This window comes from Phasianus colchicus, chromosome 5, assembly GCF_987193195.1.
Source record: "Phasianus colchicus chromosome 5, bPhaCol1.hap1.1, whole genome shotgun sequence".
NCBI lineage: Eukaryota > Metazoa > Chordata > Aves > Galliformes > Phasianidae > Phasianus > Phasianus colchicus.
This window is the reverse complement of record NC_143440.1, coordinates 16,930,007-16,949,867: the sequence shown is the minus strand read 5'-3', so window position 1 is coordinate 16,949,867 and position 19,861 is coordinate 16,930,007. Positions and strand designations below refer to the sequence as shown.

Here is a 19,861-nt window from a genome sequence, read left to right as displayed (position 1 = left end):
TCAGTCACACCCTAGAGGCAATGGGAACAGTTTTCTGCTCCACGGTGGTTTTCTATGGGGCCCTTGAACAAATTGTTTGGTCTGTCTGAGAAGTAGTGTAGTTTGGTCTTCAGTTTCTGATGTTCATCTACTTTCCATCTGTAAGGAAAAAAGTAGAGTGCCAGTTCTCCTGTCTGAGGAGAAGTGTGGATGCCCCTGTACCGAGGCAACCCACAGTTTTTGCTGGATTTGGTGAGCAGGAGGAATGAATATCTTGAAATGGACACTAGAGGGAAGAAGAGAGTCTCACAAGTTAAGTTTTAAAAGTGAAATGACTGGGAAACCAAATGCAAGGAAGTTTGGATCACTTGGGTGGCATTCATCACGCAGTGGGCTCAACCTGTCCTTTGTCACATCCTTCTGTGTCCCATGTGCTGGCTCATGCAGTGCCCCATAGCCTGTGTCTTCATGCGCCACCTGCCTTGATTTCTTTGGGGCTATTTTCATAGGAAACCTGTGCTGCACAAGACATAGAGAACACCCTAACCCATCCAGCAGTGCTATGCACAATCCCAGCACATCCTGAAGAGATTATTTTTGCTGTAGGTCACAGATGCAAGCTCTGCCAAATCTGCTATGGGCTCAGCACCAGGGTGACAGGATGACAGGTTGCCCAGAGACCGCCCTATCTCTTTCCTTGTATCTATTGACAGCTTTGTGGTTTTGAAGAAAAAAAGAGGTGTTATGTTCCCCATTCAACTGCTGTTGCACAATACTGATTTTTTTAGATTATGCACCAGTTCAGGGGGAGCTGGAATCCAAACACAGATCTTTGGATTAGATTAGCGGAATGGAAAAACAAAGGAGAGGCCATTGTTGCTATGGAAAAAGTGACAACTTTACCTTAAGATCAAGCAGACTTTGCAAAGAATGGTTAGCTTGTCTTTTTTTTAGTTTGCAGTTTGAACAGAATAAACACACAGGCGATGATAAGGGCTTTCCAGTGTGTCAGACCTGAGGGGAGAAGAGGTGAGCAGGGCAGATAGCTCTCGGACAAGGAGCTGCTGGCAGCCGAGACAACCTGTGTGATTTGCAGAGGAAGATAAGGAAAGGGGGGGAACATTCTGGGAGGTCTCAGCTATTTACATTCAGACAATACATGTGCTGGACCATAGAAACCACCTCTGTTTGTGCTGATGGTGTTCAAAGGTCTCGCAGCTCTTGGCTTCTTTTGCAACTTCAATGAGGTGGAATTAGAGAGAGTGGAGAAGGCAGGAACTGTGACAAAAGGCCTTATAGAATCATTGGAAAGATAGCTAGTGCAGCCATCAACGTATGGCTGTGACCACTCTAGACCATGTCACCCACTGTCACATCTCCACTGTTCTTGAACACCCCCAGGACGGTGACTTCCCCACCTCCCTGGGCAGCCTGTGCCAGTGCATCACCTTATAGTACCTGTTAAGAAAACTCCATCCCATCGGTTAATACATTCTGTCACTTGCAATTATTACATTTTTGCAAGGAGATAATTACAGGAGAATAGAACACTCTGAAGGCACCTGTCCTTTGGGATCAGCTACAGCTAATTCACACTGAATGCTACAACCACCTTTCCCAAAGGCACTGCAGTTCTCTCTTAGCACAGCTGGCTCTGCAGCCAGCCTGCTTCTCTCTTCTCTCAGGTGTCAGTGGTTGATGCCCTGCTGGGGCAGCATTTGGACAACACTCTCAGAAACATGGTTTGAATTTTGGGTGGTCCTGTGTGGAGCCAGGAGTCAAACTCGGTGATCTTTGTGGGGTTCCTTCCTATTTGGGGATATTCTGTAATTCTGCAGAGCTGCTCCTTTGCTCTCTGAGCCCTGCACGTGTCTCGGCAGGAATCCCAGGATGGTGGTGAGATTTGCTTGGTTGCTTTTAATGGGCACTGGGGCCATTCCCTGCCACATAGAATTTATTCATGTTCTGGATCACAGAGCTTGAATGGTCTTTCGAATTTCCAGCGCCTCATCCACAGCCTCATTTGCGGGGTGATTCACGGGGTGAGGATCAGGTTGATTTGGGGTGAGAGACCCAGAATGTCCTGATCTAGCCAGCATTAAAAGAAAACCACAGAACTGCCACTGTCATGATGGGCACAAGCAGCACTGGGTCCTGCTCCCATCACCCTGCATCCTGCTGCAAGCAGTACTCTGCTGCTGGCTGGGGCAGACTTCGTGCTGGCTGCACTGCTGCTCTTAAGGACAGAAGCTGGGAAGGGAAACAGTCACTGGGTGAGCAATTAGCACACTCAGATGGCTGAAGAAGGCTTACAGGAGCCTCATGTTGGCTGCCTGCTTTGAGCAGATTCTGCTTTGGGCAGGGAGAGCAGGAGTTGGCTCTGTGCTTGCTATGTTGGCTCCCTGCAGAGCAGACCCTAACAACAACCCTGTCACCGTAACCCCAACCCCTGGCCCTGTGTTGTGTCCAGTTACAGCCATCAGCGGGTGCCCAGGGAACAGTGAGCCAGGATGAATAACGTCTCCTTATCTCATTATCTCTGCTGATACGTACCTGTTGCACAGGATGAGCAACCATCAAAACTTGCCCTAAATGTTCGTCCAGCCTCCGGCAACTGGTACTTCAGAGGCTTTTAATTTAATTTTTGAATTAAATATTTGAAATGAACACGATGTTCACCTGCGCTGTGCCACCCCTCCCACCCCAATTCCCACTGGATCTGATGGAGAAAAGAGCCCCGTGACCCCAGCTCAGCCCTGCAGCATCCCGCCTTTTCCTTGTTTGTTTTTCTCCCCTTTGGAGCTATTCTTTACCTCCCATATGCCGTAATAATTACAAGCGATAACTCAACAGCTGCTCTGCTATTCCAGGCTCGGCAGAGCCACGCGCCTCCGCCTTCCCTCCCTCCCACGGAGCCAGGTCAGCATCTTGGCTCTGGCAATCAGGGATTCCTGCGATTTCTTTGACTCCAGAGAATCTGGGCCTGATTCCTCTCCATTGCCATCTGTCTCCCGCCCGCCCAGCCAGCGCCGAGGGGCTGGGACTGCAGCATCCATCTGTTACCATGGAGAGGTACGGAGCAGGCAGGATGCGGTCCTGCAGTGCCTCTGGATGGGCATCTCTGGGCATCAGAGCTCTGCGAGCTGCCCAGGGGACAAGGAAGTGTCCAGTGGTGGCATGACTCCTGAGCTGTCCAAACCTGAAGCAGCAGATGGGTGCCATGCATGGCACCCTCCAGACCTTTTGCTGCCTCAGGCATGCGTGGCAGATGCCATCATCACAGCTGGGCTTTCCCCCATCCTTCAGAGCTGATGCTGAGGGTGAATCCATGCAGCAGCACCAGTGCTAAAGGGGTTGCACTGGAAAAGCTCCCTGGGTTCAGCTGTTTCGTAGCTGAGCAAAGCAGGGCTGGGAAACTTGTGTATTGCTACTTGGTGGTGAGTATCACAGCTGCAAACTGGGCTGGTGGTTGTGTCTTGTGCTAGCCTGGGCTGAACCTGGGAGGCTTTGCAGCAGCAAGGTCAGGATCCAGAGAGCACCAGCCCCTCCCTGAAGCATCATAAAAGGGATAGTGGGGTTGGGAGTCCATTGTTGGTGCTTGGAGGGGGAGAAGGTGCGGGGTCTTATGTAAGCTCACCTGTGGCATGTGAGGACATCCTGTACCTTCTGCATCCGAGTGCTCAGCCACAACCCTTCACCATACGGCGTGCTTCCTCACCGCTCTGCTCACTTTCACGGGTCTCACACTTTGCTTTGACTCTCCATGAAGCTCTCCCAGCAGAGGTGTCACTGAGGCAGGGCAGCCAGAGCACTTGCTGCATTGCAAGCACATGGGTTGGCTTCTGGTCCTGTGCCGAGCTGAGCCCTGGGTAATGTGCAGCAAAATTGCAGTGCTTATCTGCAGCTGAGCTTTGCAGCAGGCTGACTGCAGTGAGCTGCTTATTGGTTTCCTAGTTTCAATCTTTTTGATCGTGTGCCACAATTAATCTGATCCCTCGGAGGCAGGATAAGTAGGAGTCAGAAATGAAATTGTAATCGTCTGCGCCTTTGGTGTGAAGGGAAGGAAGAATTTTGCAGTCTCATGTCCAGGCTGGGAGCTCCAGGAAAAGCCTAATGCAGCCAAAGGCAGAAACAAGGCTAAGGGATACATGGAAGCAGTGGGACCTGGGCCACATCATGGTACCAGCAGCCAGCCCAGCTGCTTCCTCACTCTGGTCAAGGAGGTGAAGTTTTATGAGCCAGTGGGAGGAGGTGAGCAAGGGGACATGGAGAGGGGTCACCTTGGGGGTTACATCTGCAAGTAACTCTTTTGACTTGGTCCAACATGATATGATTGACTCATGTCACACACTGTGATCAAAAGCACCTTTTGTATAGGACTTCTTTGCTCAACAGCTGTTCTCCATCCTCTATGCATTCAACCGGCTCTTCCAGCAAGAGCGTCACGCCCCACTTTCAGTTCTGCTCAATTCTGTTCTGGGTGATTTGGCAAATTATTTCTCCACTTTCTTGAGGCTGTTTTGAATGGTAACTCTTTCTCAGGTTGCATATTATGAAAAATTTCTTCTCGTAAAGAGTGGTGATGGTGTCACTGCCTGGAGGTGTTCAAGAACAGTGGAGATGTGGCACTGAGGGACGTGGACAGTGCAGCTCTCAGATGTCTCTGCTCCACTGCCATCACATCAGCTGCAATAAAAGCAGGCATGAGCTGCACTGATGTTCTCATTTGGAATACAATGCTCCCTTCCATTTAATTAAGGATTATTCTTTTTTATGAATTATAAATTAACCTGAATTAAAGGAGCATTTATTCCAAATGAGAGTGTGTACAAGAAGATTTCATGTGGTTCCACTAATTTAATCTAAATTTTTCCTCTTAATTATTTTGGATTAATTTTTCAAGAGCGCACACAACGCTTTCATTAGTGCAAACATCAGCCAGGCGTGTGACAGGTGCTTTGAAAGGGAAATATTTTTATTCTACAGGCTGTGCTCTTGATATAAACACATCCTTTAGGCTCCCGTATGCGTTATTCTCTTCCTCATGGAAGAATAAGTTATGCCAATGCAAAGGGTACTGCTTTCATTTTCCAGGGGTGTTGTTCCACTTTAATTACTCTGACAGATTTAAATCAGTGCAATGCTGAGTGCTAACAAGGCTCTAGCTGAGGTGACGACCTTTCCTTTTTGCTGTAAGAGCCTGGATCTCAGCTGTGACATGGGGTGCATCTCAGCAAAGCTCCCAGAGCATCATAGCTGTAGGATGTCATGGGACCATCCAAGCTATTAAACCACAAGCAGATCCTGAGGAGAGGCTGTCCCAACAGTGATGTCATGGGTTTATCCCACCTTCTGCATGGGTTTGTGGCTTGAGGCCAGGCTCTCTAAAGTGATCATCAGCTAGCCAGATGCAAGACAGGGGTATTGGTGGTTTTTGGCTTTGAGAGCCTGAAAAGATCTCTCTGTTAGGCTTGCTCTTGGCCAAGAGTACATGGTTCCCAACAGGCACAAAATGCAGACTACACGTGGGTTTAACTGCTCCATGGCTCTAAGCATAGACATATACCTCTTGTTGGAGTCTGAGGTCCCAAAAGGCCTGCAAAGCCCACACCTGGCTTGCTATCCCTCCATTGAAATCAAAGCATGATTTCTTTGATGTAGATGAGTGGTTGAGGATGTGCATTGCAGGGAGAAATCACTCCGTGTCAGGTTGCGTAGGACAGATCCTGAGGGACCTAATAGGAATAGACTGGGATCTACATGGAGACCTAGCTGAGTACAGAGAAACTCCAGTGCTGGGTTAGAGCATAGAATCATAGAATTGTTCAGGTTGGAAAAGACCTTGAAGATCATCAAGTCCAACCACAACCTAACCAAACTACCCTAACTAACAACCTTCTGCTAAATCATGTCCCTGAGCACCACATCCAAACCGTTTTTAAACACATCCAGGGATGGTGACTCAACCACCTCCCTGGGGAGCCTATTCCAGTGCTTCACAACCCTTTCTGTAAAGAAGTGTTTCCTGATACCCAACCTAAACTTACCCTGGCACAACTTGAGCTCATTTCCCCTCGTCCTGTCACCTGTCAGCAGTGAGAAGAGACCAACCCCACTCTCGCTGTAAGCACCTTTCAGGTATAGGAAGAGAGCAATAAGGTCTCCCCTCAGCTTCCTTTTCCCCAGACTAAACAGCCCCAGTTCCTTCAGTCGCAGTTCCTGAAGTCCCATAGGGCTGGCCAACCAGTGTCTTGGAGAGCATTCAGAGAACAGTAGGTGCTTCCAAGGGCACATTGCTTGGCAGCCCATAATTTCCCACGCATTTCTCATCCATGGACCTTGCCTCCTCCATACTTCTCATTTCTCATCTCTCCCAGGTTTGAGGTCCACCTGGGCAGCATGTGCCCCAAGTGCTCCCCGCCACTCCTCACTAATACAAACTAAGAGCACAGCCCCAAATTCCTCCTAAACCCAATGTGTCTCTATTTATTAACTCTGATGACTGTTGCCCCACGAGCTTTCCTTGAACCTCTCTAGATGTCTGCAGATAGCAGGCGTCCTTCAGCAAGGAGCAACCCAGGTCTGTCCTCTGTCCTCTTGAAGCTGACCTCACTTCTTGCACTGGAAAGACAATCACAGAAGCAGGCCAATCCCCACCAGCCTTCTCTAGGCCATGCATGACTCCACAGTCGTAGGTCATGTCTTTTCCATACTGACATGCACAACCCATACTTGTAGGGAAGCTGTTCCAGACCTTTGACAGCTCCTCGCTCCCTCACTGTGTTCTGTTACATTTGGCTTTGAGGCTGCAGAGAGGGGCCTTTAGGGACGTGGGATGCCTGCAGAGGACATCTGCCCCACAGCTCCTTTCCTTTGCTTTGATCGTGGGCAAAATGCATTGGCAAGATAACATAGAATAGCAAGCAAACAAATCTTGCTGAGGTCAGTTCTCTCATGGCACAATGTGTAGGATTAAGTGAGTGATGGGCTCAAACTTCAAACTTCTTTGAGGACATTCAGCCTGCTATAATAGCAAGGATTGATGGCACAGTTCGAGTCCTGAGATGAACTTTGCTGCAGGTGAGGCTGTAATGTGACTCTGCTTTGACAAATAATTCTAAATTCAAAAACCAATCATTTTGCAACAACTTTTCCTTCCTCTTGGCCCCGCCACAAATCTGCTCTCCCCACTCCGTTCTCATCTTTCCTTTGGCAGCTAAACCCATTATCTTTATTGTTTCAGGGCTGGGCTTCTTCCTCTTAGATCTCCTAATTGGATTTTTGCTTTCCAATCCCTTTAGTCTCTCCTGTGCTTCTATAAAACCCTTTAACCCTTCAGTACCCCTCTGCCTTGCTAATCCATTACACCTGAATGCTTCCATTTCACTCCCTCTTGGCAGCATCTTGCATTCCCCACTGTAAATAACTGAGTTGGCATCTGACAACCCTTCAGCAAGCCTAAAGCCAATTCTACTCCCCTCCAGGAGATGTAGGGCCACCTGATTTCCCTCTTCTTTCCTCCTCTAAACCTGACCAGGTCTGGACCAACATTTCCAGCAGAATATACTGACTTAAGGTGTCACAGCTGAAGGCATCCTAAAGCTGGAGATTTTCTACCCAAAATCAAGCCTGGTGGTGGCATAGGTGGTGGAACATGATCGCTTCTCAGCAGTATGCTGAGGTGTGAGTACAAAAGGAGAATAAGGTGGAGATCTGGTACCAAGGTCCTCACCACCTGGCCTTTCAACCCAGGCCTGGGTGTCTGAGGAAGAAATATTGTGGGAAAGAAAAGTATGTGGAAGAAGGGATTATACCAACCAGAGACCTAGGGTGAGAGGTAATGGCCTTAACTTGCACCAGGGGAGGTCCAGGTTGGATATTAGGAAAAATTTATTCTCCGAAGGAGTGGTGATGCATTGAAACAAACTGCTTGGGGAGGTGGTGGAGTCACCTCCCCTGGAGGTGTCCAAGAATAGGGTAGACGTGGCACTGAGGGACGTGGTCATTGCACGTGGTAGGGGTGGGTTGAGGAGTGGGCTTGCTGATCTTAGTGGTATTTTCCAACCTTAAAGATTCTGTGATTGTGTTGGCCAGGAGTGGGTAATATGGGGATTGTACAGGGATGGGCATGAGTTTGATGGAGGCATTAAACATGATGCCAACAATTTCTGCCCTCAGACTCATGGCACATCAGGCCAAGGCGATTTTATTGCTGTTCCTTAGAAGCTGACTCAGAATAATGGATCTTCTAAGAAGGGGTGAGCGAGTTCCTGCATTTTGTGGCTCATGTTACTACGTAAGTTTGAATGGATGGAGCAATTTTGAATTGCTCCACATAAACATGCATTAAATGAGGAATTGAATCAATACATGCTGGGCCTTTTTCCAGACCCAGAAGATCAGGCCCTTCTGGAATGGCTGATTTATTTCTGACTCCCAGCTCTGGTAATGGCTGGCTGGGGATTTGGGGCTGCTCCCAAAGAAGAAACCAAGAGAAATCAGTCATCCAGACGCAGCCTTATCAGTGTGTGGGGTGTTGCATGGCTGAGGACGAGATATCAACACTGACAAAAACTGTCAGAGTAGACCTGAAAAAGCAAGAAGAGATGAATGCTGGCCGCAAAGCTGCTTCCCCCCCATGCTCCTGTAGGGCTGTGGCTCTGCCACATAACTGCCCCCAGCCCTGTAGTTGGGATGATGCACCTAATGAAGGCCTGGATGTTTTCTTTCTGGAGACAGAAAACACCCCACAGTTTTCCATGAATGTCATGTCCCTTCTTTCCCTCCATTCACTCAATGGAGAAATCTATGTCCAAGATCACGGTCCTATCAGCAGCACTGGGGCTCTTGTAAAAGCTGATGCCAATGGAGAGCAGAGGAGCACTGGAACATCTGAGCAACATTTCATTAATAGCTACACTGGCACAGCTAATTAATGGAGTGAAATGAGTGTTTGGAGATGGTATAATGGAGAGGTGAGTCAGGCACAGCCCTACACATTGCTGATCCCATGGTTCCTCCCTCCACTGCACTCAGCCCATACCTCAGCTCTTCTCCTGGGAGCTGGAAAACCTCCACTGGCTTCTGTGGAAGAGGACACATGAGCAGCACCACAGCTTGCAGCCATCAGGCTGATGCGAAGAGCTCAGGGCATCTGCTCCATCTCAGGTCCATGCCTTGATCATAGACTCATTTGACTTGGAAAGGACCTTTAGAGATCATCTAGTCCAAATCCCCTGGAATGAACAGGGACACCTACACTAGATCAGGTGCTCAGAGCCCCATCCAGCCTGACCTTGGGTGTCTCCAGGAACAGGACACCCACTGATAATGACACTGATTATTGTCACACCCTTTGTGACAAGGTTTTCTCACACAGAGACCCCAGATCAATGTCACAAACATCAAGCAGCCTCATGATGGGAAACAAAGCCCTGGTTAGTTCTGGCCTGGGGCTGAAGAGGTAACCTGGAGGTGTAGGATTATCACAGCAGCCCTCTGACCTGGTGATCCTTCCACGGGCTGGAGGTTAGAGTGAGGGGAAGGGTCATGCCTGTTACATTGATCATTTTTCACTCTTTAAATGGGAATGTCAGCACAGGTTGTCAGTGAAAAAAAAGAAACAAACACCAAAGTCATGCATCGTGCAGTGTTGCTGAAGTTTACAATTCCATAGAGCGCTTACAGACTTTCAGGCTTTGCCTGTAAGACTCTGCTATAAGCAGGAATAAACACAGCTCTCCACATCTCCCAGCAGTGCTGGTGAACCAGCAGATGGGCTAAAAGTCTGCCTCAGCAAGACAGGACTTCACCTTTAAACAACTTGTCCTCCCTGGTGTCATATGGAATAAGCACTGCCTGCTGCTCACTAACAGCATGGGATTTTATTTGACTGGGATCATGTTTTATAACAGCCCGGCTCAGTTTGCATGTTTGCAGCAAGTAATCACTCCGGGGCTAATAGCAAATTCACTCCCAGGTGCTTAATGATGGTATTTACTGGTGACTGCAGAAAGTAGCTGTTTTAGGTCTGTGGTGATGATGTGGTGATTAGGGTGAGTTAATTGGACACCGGACAACTGGGTAATTGCTAGCGATGAGGCAGTGAACTCCCAGGTAATTGCACCTTCCCCAGAGGTGTGCTGCCATTAGCAGCGTTACAAAGGCAAAGCTGGGAGGTGATGACAGGGGAGTCATTGTCTCTACATGGCAGTGCTGAATCAGGGCCAGCAAATTACCCCTTCTCCTTATTAAGAAAAATAACGCTTGATCTGTTTGTTTTCCTCTTGCCTTCTTAGAGGAGATGCACTTGTGGTAAGAGCTGTGCGTATGTCAGCCTGTGCCTTCTCTTCATAGTCTTCTTTTCCTTCTTTTCAAACTCTTACAAAAAGAAGAAGATATATTCAGCTCCAGGGCACCTACAAGCGTACTGAGAAGAGTTCCTTAGGGGAGGAAGAGAGGCTGACATTGTGCCCTCCGGACAGCACCACCCAAGCTCTGCTGGCCGCTAGTGGGGCCCAGGGGAGGTGCTCTGACAGAGCTCACCCACAGAAACACTCAGTATAAGCTTCTACTTTCTTCATGGGCACCAGCAGCACCAGTCCTGCTTCCTACAAGAGCAGGCATCATTAATGAGGTAATTAAAAGCAGGCATTCATTTTCCTTTTAATGAATGTGGGATCTGAGGGAGTTTGCGTGGTCACTTATTGGAGCCCTGGTGGCCCTTCGGCAAGATTTCCCAGGTGCCAGCCATCTCCACACGTGTCTGGGCTCTGCAGGACATTGCTCATTGAATGGATGTGGAGTTGGGAGGCCTCACCCAGCCCTGGTCCTCCTTGCTGGGGCTGGGAATGCCCTGCTTAAGTGGCTCATTATCCATCTGCTAGGGCCTTTTCATTTGGCTTCATTATTAAGAGACAAAAACATGCAGTGTGTCCTTCTCTCCTTTTTAATGAGCTCTCCTCTCCCTGTTCAGTGAGAGAGAGAAACTGCAGCAAAAAATAGCACAGCAATCTTTAGTAGTAGGTTGTCCTGGCAATGGGGAGAAGTTGAGGCCCAATGATGAGATCGGGCCTTTGACAAGCCGGGAGTGCCAACCATAAAGTTATACGAATTTTATGCAACAGATATTCCTGAGTTTAAATCAATACAAACAGAAGTGCTGGCACAGGTTGATGTGGCTCCATTGACACATCCAGAGCTGCTCCACCACAATGGTTATAGATGGGATGAGCATTTAAGCTGTTCTCCTCCCCACACCCTATGCTGGCACAAGATGGCTCCATCCAGGTCATGGATGGATCCCTTCCTCTCTTCTATATGTTGCTGTTAAGGTGAATATGTGCTATTTTCTACATTAATGAAAAATAAAATGGTGTACGTAGTTGCACACCAATTTTTTGGGCTGGTTAACTAGTGCCAAGCTGCAGCAAGGTTCTTGAAACGACACAACAAAGCTCCTCAATGCTATTTTCAAGCCTTGAAAGCAGCAAGGTACAGGTGATGGCCTGAGCACAGGACTGAAAAGCTGAGTGTCCAAAACTATTTAGCTTCTCTTCACCCCTTTCCATTCCCTTTATAGAACAGGGATATGATACCTTTGTCACGTGAGGGCATGGGAGAAGCTTGCAAAACACCTGCTGAAGTGCACTGAAGATGAAAAGCCGTATGTGCAAATGATAAGTTGTATGGGCAATCTAAACAGACGTGGCTATAAATCTCGTGTGCTAAATGAGGGACGAGGTGGTGGGTGGTACCCACCCCTAAATTACAAGGCTCATCACCTGCTCCTGTCCCAGCATAGCATCCTCTTGGCTGGAGAATGGCTGACACCGACACCTGGGCAGAGGAAAAACTTGTTGTGCAAGTCAGCTGGAGAGTCAGGAAATATCCCTTGGGAGGAAGTGGGTGCCCACAGTGGGTCAGAGGTGCCACATGCTTTATCCCCAGGCCTCGGTGATGCAGCACAAGGCTCGGGCTATGGAAGAGATCTGCAAAGGCAGAAACCAGTAGGTCGCTCCTCTTTAGATGCGCCTCCATTTTGACCCAGTTGTTCTTGACAATCACTGGCAGAGCTTTCTGTGCCTCCTGTCCCCATGCTCCCATTCCAGCTCTGAACCCACCAGTTCTGCCACGTTTCCTCCCGATTCTTGTGCGGTGAGTTTCTCCAAGAGATTTCTCCATGAGCTTGGGGGTCCTGTGCAACAGAATCATAGAGTGATTTAGGTTGGAAGGAATCTTACAGCCCACCCAGTTCCATGGGCAGAGCTGCCACCCACCAGCTCAGGCTGCCCAGGGCTCCATCCAGCCTGGCCTTGAGCACCTCCAGGAATGGGGCACCCACAGCTCTCTGGGCAGCTGTACCAGTGCCTCACCACTCTCCGAGCAAAGGATTTTCTCCAAACATCCAACCAAGTTGGGAGGAACTGTTGATCTGCCTGAGGGTAGAAAGGCTCTACAGAGGGATCCGGGCAGGCTGCACTGATGCTCTCTGATACCTGATTCTGGGGTAGAAGCTCTGGCATGTGCTAACCTGGTGATCTCACACCCACTTGTCAGCCAGAATGGACCTCTAAAAGCCATAACTGGAGGGAGAGAACCAACCATACCCTTCAAAAGAAGCACAGCCCCAAAGTGTAGTGCGAGATTTAAGAAGTAAATAGCAGGTGCTCTGCTTTTGCAGTGTTTCTGGGTCACACTTCTGATGCGCCTTCACAGCAGTGGGAGGTAAAACCTGGCGGTGCGTGTACGTGCCAGGAGAAGCGAGATGCCCACAAAGCTGTGCCTGTGGGATGATGAGGCTCTCCTGGGAGCAGCCCTGCCAGGTGCCTTCAGCCTCTTGCTCAGTGGTTGTGGCTCTGTTGCCTGCTGCTCCGTGTGTTTTGCATGCACTTATGACCTCGTCCTAAAATAAGTTCTTGCATGCACAGCACACTCTGAAGAGCACCTGGAGTAGGTTTGGTTGGCCTGGCACCTGTTTTGACACAGGCAAGACTTTTTTCTATGGAAAATTTTATTTTTCCAACCAAAACTTGAAATACATTTCCAAGTATCCAATATCTTTTTTTTTTTTCCCCAAAAAATCCTCGTTTTCCCTCGCAGCCAGGACACAGCATCAGCCTCTTGAAAACCAGGCCTCTTCAAGTTGTCTGGGGCTGCTTTGAATCACTAATTGCTTCTGAATACATAGGCCAAGCGTTTTATCACTTAAAACTCCCCTAGCAATTCAAATGTATACAGCTGAGAAGCCTCTTTCCATGCATGGTGCGGATTGGTATAGATAAGGATTAAAATGGAAACAAATTCAGCCCTGGGGGTCCTCTTTGTTCCTCCCTGCACTCGGTGGGGTTGCCAGGGCTACATTTGTTCCCTCATCTTTTTGGAGAGGCTCCAGAGCCCCTTGAATGCAAGGGAAAGACCCGGAGTGGCTGCAGAGGGCTGGATTAGGCCCTAGGTACAGGCATATTTCATCACCCGTGGTGCTGGCTGAGAGTCCCTCATTGAAGGCTGCACACTCCCAGTTTCATCCTGGCTGAAGTTTGGGTTATTTTCAGCTTTCTCTGAATGCCAGCCATATTTCCCAGGCGTCTGCCTGCCTGTGGGATAAGGGGAGGTGAGCAGGAGCCATCAGGGAGCTGTTTGGAGGTGCCAATGTCAAGGGGAGATGCTGTCACAGCACGTCCTGCTCACATCCTTGAATGTGTTTTGGGGCTCGTGAGATTATGGACACCTTGCAAAGCCCCATCTGCACTTGCCACTTCTTTAGATAACCCCAAGCCTAAAGGTGAATCAGGGTGGAAAAATGAGGTGAGCACAGGCAGCCGAAAGCCTCCTTTTCTCTTAGGTTGCCTGTTGTTAGGTCTGCCTGCCGTACAGCCGCGTGCCGGGGGTGGCTGTGCTCAAACACTGCCAAGAGCTCAGTATTAGGGAAGTGAAAGCCAATTTACTCACTTTCCAATAGAGAGGAAGATACATGCTGAATGTGCATCTGTTGGATGGTATTTCTATTTCAGGAACGCTGGTAACATACAAAATGGAAAAGTGACTTTGTTTGCTTGATTTATGTAGTTCCTAGAAAACCTTGGGTTAAGGAGACAGGGATGCTCTGTAGGCATCAGGTACCATTTATTCTCAGCATAGTAGGTGATAAAATCTATTATATCCCTGGCTTTCCACGTGAATTCCTGTTGACTGAGACACATTACCTGACCTACTCGAGTACTGTGGACGTGGAGAGCCAATAAAATATCCTGACAAATATCTTCATGTAAAATCAATAGCAAATAAGAAATCAGTTCTGTGAGGGTGTTAGCCATTTATCTTTAAAATTAAAAGCAAAACCACAAATCTTTGTCAGTGAATGGGGAAAAAATATCTCTGCTCCTCTCTAACTACTTATGTATTAGGATTTCCGTATTTCTATTGCATATGAGGCACTTATAGGACTTAAATAGCTAAAGGTAGTTATTATCTTCATTGCACTTACACAAGAGACAGCCCTTCCAGTATAAACAAGCCACTGGCCAAAGGAGGTGAATGGAAATACTCTTCTTCCCACGTCACAGATGGGAGAGTTAAAAACTCAGTGCCCAGGACTGAATTAGAAGATGGGTCCAAACTCACCTGTGATTGAAGTCTACACGCATGCTCCAGTTGCTTGCACCAGTGCACCGTGGTGGTGATGGGTCAATGACTGGACTTGATGATCTTCAAGGTTTGTTTCTAACCTTGATGATTCTGTGCTTCTACCCCCAGCATTGCAAGGACATGGGGGGGCAGTAGATGTGGGTCTGGCTGTGGCTACTTACAGGGATTTATGTCAGTGCACACTGACAGGTGGCCACTGAGGTGCAGCAAATGGGCTGGGAAAAAGTAGGAAAAGGTGGCCCAAAGGGTGGAAGTCGTGCTCCTCCCCAGCTGCTCCTGCAGGCTTGGGTGCCCTCTCTGTGCAAACAGAGGCAGGGAAGCCAGAACAGGAAAAACCTGCTGGTGCAAGGCCGGGTTCACATTACCCAAGCTGTTCTAAATCAGGTCACATTTGCTTTGGTTTCAAAGCAGCTGGGCTGGGGAAGGCAGAGATGGCTAAACAACCTGAAGACTGCTTTCAGGCCAAGTTTGACCTGGGCAGAAAGCATGGGAAAGCAGACATAGGTTCGAGTTCCTGCATGCCTCTAGCTGCCTCCCTGCACCTTAACCTATTTCCCGTGCAAGGTCTGGCCGGTGATTTCAGCCTTTCTGAGCAAACGCTTTTTGTTTCACGTTTGCTAGGGGCACGCATACAGGTATTTATCCCAGCCCAGCTGTGAGGTGAGACTCACAAAGGTCAGGATCACCTCTGTGCACTCACGCTTCTTTACCTGAAACAGGCGTTCAAGCAGCTGGCTGAGCCAGTTTGCAGTGTGTTTGCTCCGGACAGGGGTCTGCTCCTGGAAATAGTTCAGTGCAAAGGAATGGTCTCTTGCCTGCCCTAGTTGCTGCAGAGGAGAGCTCTGGGCAGCCATGCAGCTCGGAGCTGCCCCTCTGCAGCAGCTGATGGCCGGCTGCAGCACGCTTCTCTTCCTCACCAGAAGCTGGGCCAGATGGCTCATCCTCATCTGATTTATTTATGGGGTTATTATAGCCCTTCTGAAGGCAGTGCTCAGCCTTCCACTGATCGAGATCCTGCATCACAGAGAGGCTGTGTGGTTGCTGCAGCAATGCTGTGCAGGCACTGCTCTTGGGAAGAAAGAGGAAAAAAGAAGTTAACAGAGCTGGAGATCAGGTTGTCCAGGACTGATGGCTGTATCTGCTTATGATGCAGTAATAACAATAATTTACCTTTTAATCACAATAATTCATCACAACTCCTTGCAGTTGCCTCATGAATCCTTGCTGCCTATCTCACCCTTCTCATTCAGACATCTGAAAGCACTTCATAAACATTAATTAATAATTCCTCCACACCCCTGCAAGCAAAGTAAACATTACCCCCATTTTGCAGCTCGGGAAGCTGAGTTCACGTAAGGAGATAATGATGGAGCAGGGACACGGAGCACAGCGGGCCAGGCTCTTGTCCTTGAACACGTTCAAACTGTGAGTGGTTTTCCAGCAGCAGGAAAGGAGCAGGGAGGGTGATGGCTCACCCTGTGCTGGAGCTGTCTGCACTGCGGTGACCATAGCTATCTCTCAGCCTCCATCAGTGGGGAAAGCACCTGACTGTGTGAAGCACCTGTCACTGTTCACCGTGGAACTCTCCCTTTTTTAATGGCTATGTTAATGACCCTAATCTGCTAGTGTGGATGTGGTTAATCCCACAAAGATCCCCAGGAGAAGTTCACAAACTGTTCCTGTTCTGCCTCCTCATGTGTCACTTTGCATCCTATCCTAACCTAACTGTCCCCTGCCCAGACTGTGACCATCTGGTTGCACTGTGCAAAGGACAGGCAGCAGGCTCCAGCCCTTTTGGCACAGCAATACCCAAGATAGGGCAGTAACAAGCCAGGCCAGAGCCCACCAGCCCTTGGGGGTGTGACACAGGAGCTGCCATCCTGAAACAAGACACACACTTGGGGTGAAACCTCTGCTGTGTGTGTGGGGCCCCACAGCAGCCTAGCGGGAGTTTTTTTCCAGGAGCAGACTGTTGACTTTTGGAAGCCAAAGGGATCCCAGCATCAGAGCAGGAGGAGGGTTGCGTTTCACAGACAAGTCACGGTGTATTAAATGTAAATGAATCTGCAGCTTGATGGACAAATCAGATCAGCGCTGGGAAACCCAGCTCACGGCAGGGGATGGATTTGTAATGGGTAATAGAGCACCGGTGCACCAATGGGAATGAATGGCCAGAGAGGGAGGCAGCCAGGGCTGTGCTGCCTGCAGCACTGCAAGAAAGAGACATCGCGGGCGCTGAGGAGGGAGGTCAGGCTGGATAAACAGCGGCCCTGTCCCCAGCAGAGAATCACTGAGGCATGAAGAAAAACTTTAACAGCTGCAATGCTGCTTTTGAACCTCCTAGTAAAAAGGGGGTCAGAAGGTCAAAACTTTCAATGCCTCTGTGAAGGAGGGAACGTTTCCCGGCAAGGCTTTGAAAGCCCCTCACTAAATTAGCATGACCACACTGCTAAATGCTTGGGAAACCCGGACTGCTCGGGTCGCAGGCTCCCCCAGAAGCGGGGAGGCAAAGAGCTGCTGCATTCCCATGCTCAACGACATAATTAATGGGGCCATTTCCCATTACACGAAGGCAGATACTGAGAATCCTATCCAGCACCTGGATGGGAAATAAAAGCCTGTTGAATGTGCTCTGTGCATCCTTTCTCGGCCGCCTTACCTCCTGACACCACCGCCCTTTCTCCTTTCTATTTCTACCTCTTGTTTTCTGTCTCTTCCTTTCTACTCACCGTCTTCTTGGCCTTCTCCTCTTCTGCTGCTCCCGGTGTCATGCAGCTCAGCTCACTCAAGCAGTGATATGTGGGGACAGGGGTATGAGATGCTGGCACAAGCCAGAGCACTGCTCATCCTCAGCTGTACACAGGGACCATACTCCTCAGCTGGATGGGAAATCAGGAGCTGCAGCCTACCAGCCTCACGTCTTTCTACATTTACTGAACTATTTGCCTCCACTTTGAATGTAGATTTTACTAGTAGATTTTCCAAGAGCTAGACAGCAGACAACGCATGTTTCTGCTGGATGGTGCTAGGAGGGACCCTGAGGTCTCTGGCTGTTATCCCACCGCCTGCTTTTTCCCAGCACTGCCTTTGCACCCAGCTCCCGTTTACCTGTGCTGTGGGTTTCCTGGGCACCACTTTTTGTGAGATCCTTTGCACATCGTCCTCTTCACTGCTCCCACTGCTGCAGGTGTGGAAAGCAGATAGGCACACACAGACACAGCAGCTGCTGTTATTGCTTTTGGAAAAGTGCTGTATGTCTACAAGGTACAATCCAAATAGAAAACCAGTATAGCCCCACAGCCATAAGTGCTGCTGTCTGGAGTGCTGCAATCCTGCAGGCTGCTGTTGAGCATCTCTATCTCTATTACAGGGATATCCCTATTACAGGGATAGAGATAGTTGCAGAAGACAAGGGCTCAGCAGATTTCCAGGATGGCTGCAAAAGCAGAATGAGTACTTCATTGAATAAAGCAGGCTGGGAGATGTATCATGTTGCAGAAGGCTTGTTCTTAAAGGAGAAAGGCCAGTCTTCTGGAGGGAGGCAGGTGCTGTCCTGGCAGATCTGACCCAAGTAAGCAAGGCTGAGGTGGGAAGAGTGGGATATGGTTCGTGGTGCACTGCAAAGCTCTGCAGCTCCAAGCCCCATTTCAGCTCCACTATGATGCTGCGGTATCTTTACTTTTCATTCCTCTTGTTGTCCTAGAAACAGAGCAAAAAAATTCTTCCAGGCAGGCCCTTTTGTTACACTCAAGGCAGCATCTTGTCTCTCAGCAAAAAAAAAATAAATGCACCATTACATAATAAAATCCTTGGGAGAAAAATAACAGCGGTTTCAAAGCCTTCTAAAGAAACCTGAAGAAACTTCACATACTCCAAACTTTCCTGAAGTCCATCCTAGGAGTGCTCCGTACCTGAAGGGGCCAGTGGGCAATTCACAGGGTGAGCAACACGAGGGAAAATAGGAAGTGGTGGAGGGGATCTGTGTTCAGTCCCAGCCTTGTAAACCCTGCTATTCATTCATCCTTTACTCCCTAAAGCAGGAAGCAGAAAAGGAATTGTCTTTCTTTTGCACTGAGACATCACTGGGTTTTTGGTCAGGTCTTGTGAGCTCAGAGCCTTTCAGGATGGTAAGAATGCCACAGATATCTGTAAAGGTTTCCATAGGAGGGCACAGCCTGGCCCAAAGCACAATCGACCCCAAAGCACAAAGTACCCCAGCTGCATTTCCCAGGTGTGCCCTGCCTGCCTTTAGGATAGCCTGTCACACAATTACGGGCCATGGTTTATTTATGGCCACATCCGCGGTCACTGTCCTCCCTTCGGCTTTGAGTTACAGCTTTTAAGCTGAGGGGACTCTGCTGAAAGAGCAAGTCAGTGTGTCACATGGCACTGACACTGCAGGGAAAGCTGTTCCCTTATAGTGCTCCCCTGGAATTGCTGGGATTTCAGGGGAGTTGCATTTACCTGATAAGGAAGGCCTTTTGCTGGGGAAATGTACCCTTCTGCAGGCTGGGCCAGATATATCTGTATTTATGGGTTTGGTTCTGTGCAAGCATTTTCTTTAGGAAGCCTTCATGTAAGGACACTTCTGATTGCACTCCTGAGCACATCAGCCCAACAGCATCATTTTCTTTTGGGAAACTTGGGTAGAGTTACCACCTCTTCCGTAACAGGAAAGCTGTCAGAGAAACCAAAGGGCTGCTCGATTACAATTCAGCTGCTCAGGATGCTGAGATAGCTCTGCACTTCTGAAGGCAGTATGGCTGCTCAGTGTACAATGAGCATGCAACTTTCCAAAACCCTAAGGTGCATCTTTTCTACATAACCTGCTGCATGTCTCAGCAGCATTTTGCAAGGCAATGGCTTCTGATGCCATAAAGACCCATGAGATTTTGGCTTCCAATAAGGCTAAGTAGCTCAGAGAAGCCATTTTCTCAGGTGTACAATGAAATCTCATGCTGGTCTCTAATCCTGTCTGCTCAGAGCAATGAAAGATTCTTCTCCTGTTCTTTTTTTTCTTTTTTTTCTTTTTTTCTTTTTTTCTTTTTTTGTGAGGTTCCTACCTGGGAAGAAAACCCAGAGAAGAAGAGATGAGCACAAACACAATATTGTTATTCCTGGGTCCATCTCTGCCGATGGCCCCGGTGCCACCAGTGTCTCAGCTTCAGGAATAGATTAGCATGGGGTTAGGGATTCCAGGGTCTCTCTAGTCCACAAGGAGCTGGAAGATCTGAGC

General features: G+C 48.7%; 1 protein-coding gene and 1 long non-coding RNA gene across 2 annotated transcripts in view; both read left to right on the top strand.

Annotated features, from left to right (window-relative positions):
• The window catches only part of LRRC56 (leucine rich repeat containing 56), a 65,483-nt gene extending 55,155 nt beyond the window's left edge, over window positions 1-10,328 (top strand). Inside the window, exon 16 of the mRNA XM_090140664.1 lies at window positions 8,158-10,328. Coding sequence (XP_089996790.1) covers window positions 8,158-8,209 — 52 coding nt within the window. The 3' untranslated portion in view covers window positions 8,210-10,328. The remainder of the gene's footprint in view (window positions 1-8,157) is intronic.
• A 2,741-nt stretch (window positions 10,329-13,069) lies between these two features.
• LOC149917769 (uncharacterized) lies at window positions 13,070-16,305 on the top strand. The gene is made up of 3 exons (XR_016466764.1): window positions 13,070-13,432; window positions 14,544-14,692; window positions 15,959-16,305. It is a non-coding gene; the product is annotated as an uncharacterized LOC149917769 (long non-coding RNA).
• The last annotated feature ends 3,556 nt before the right edge of the window (window positions 16,306-19,861 follow it).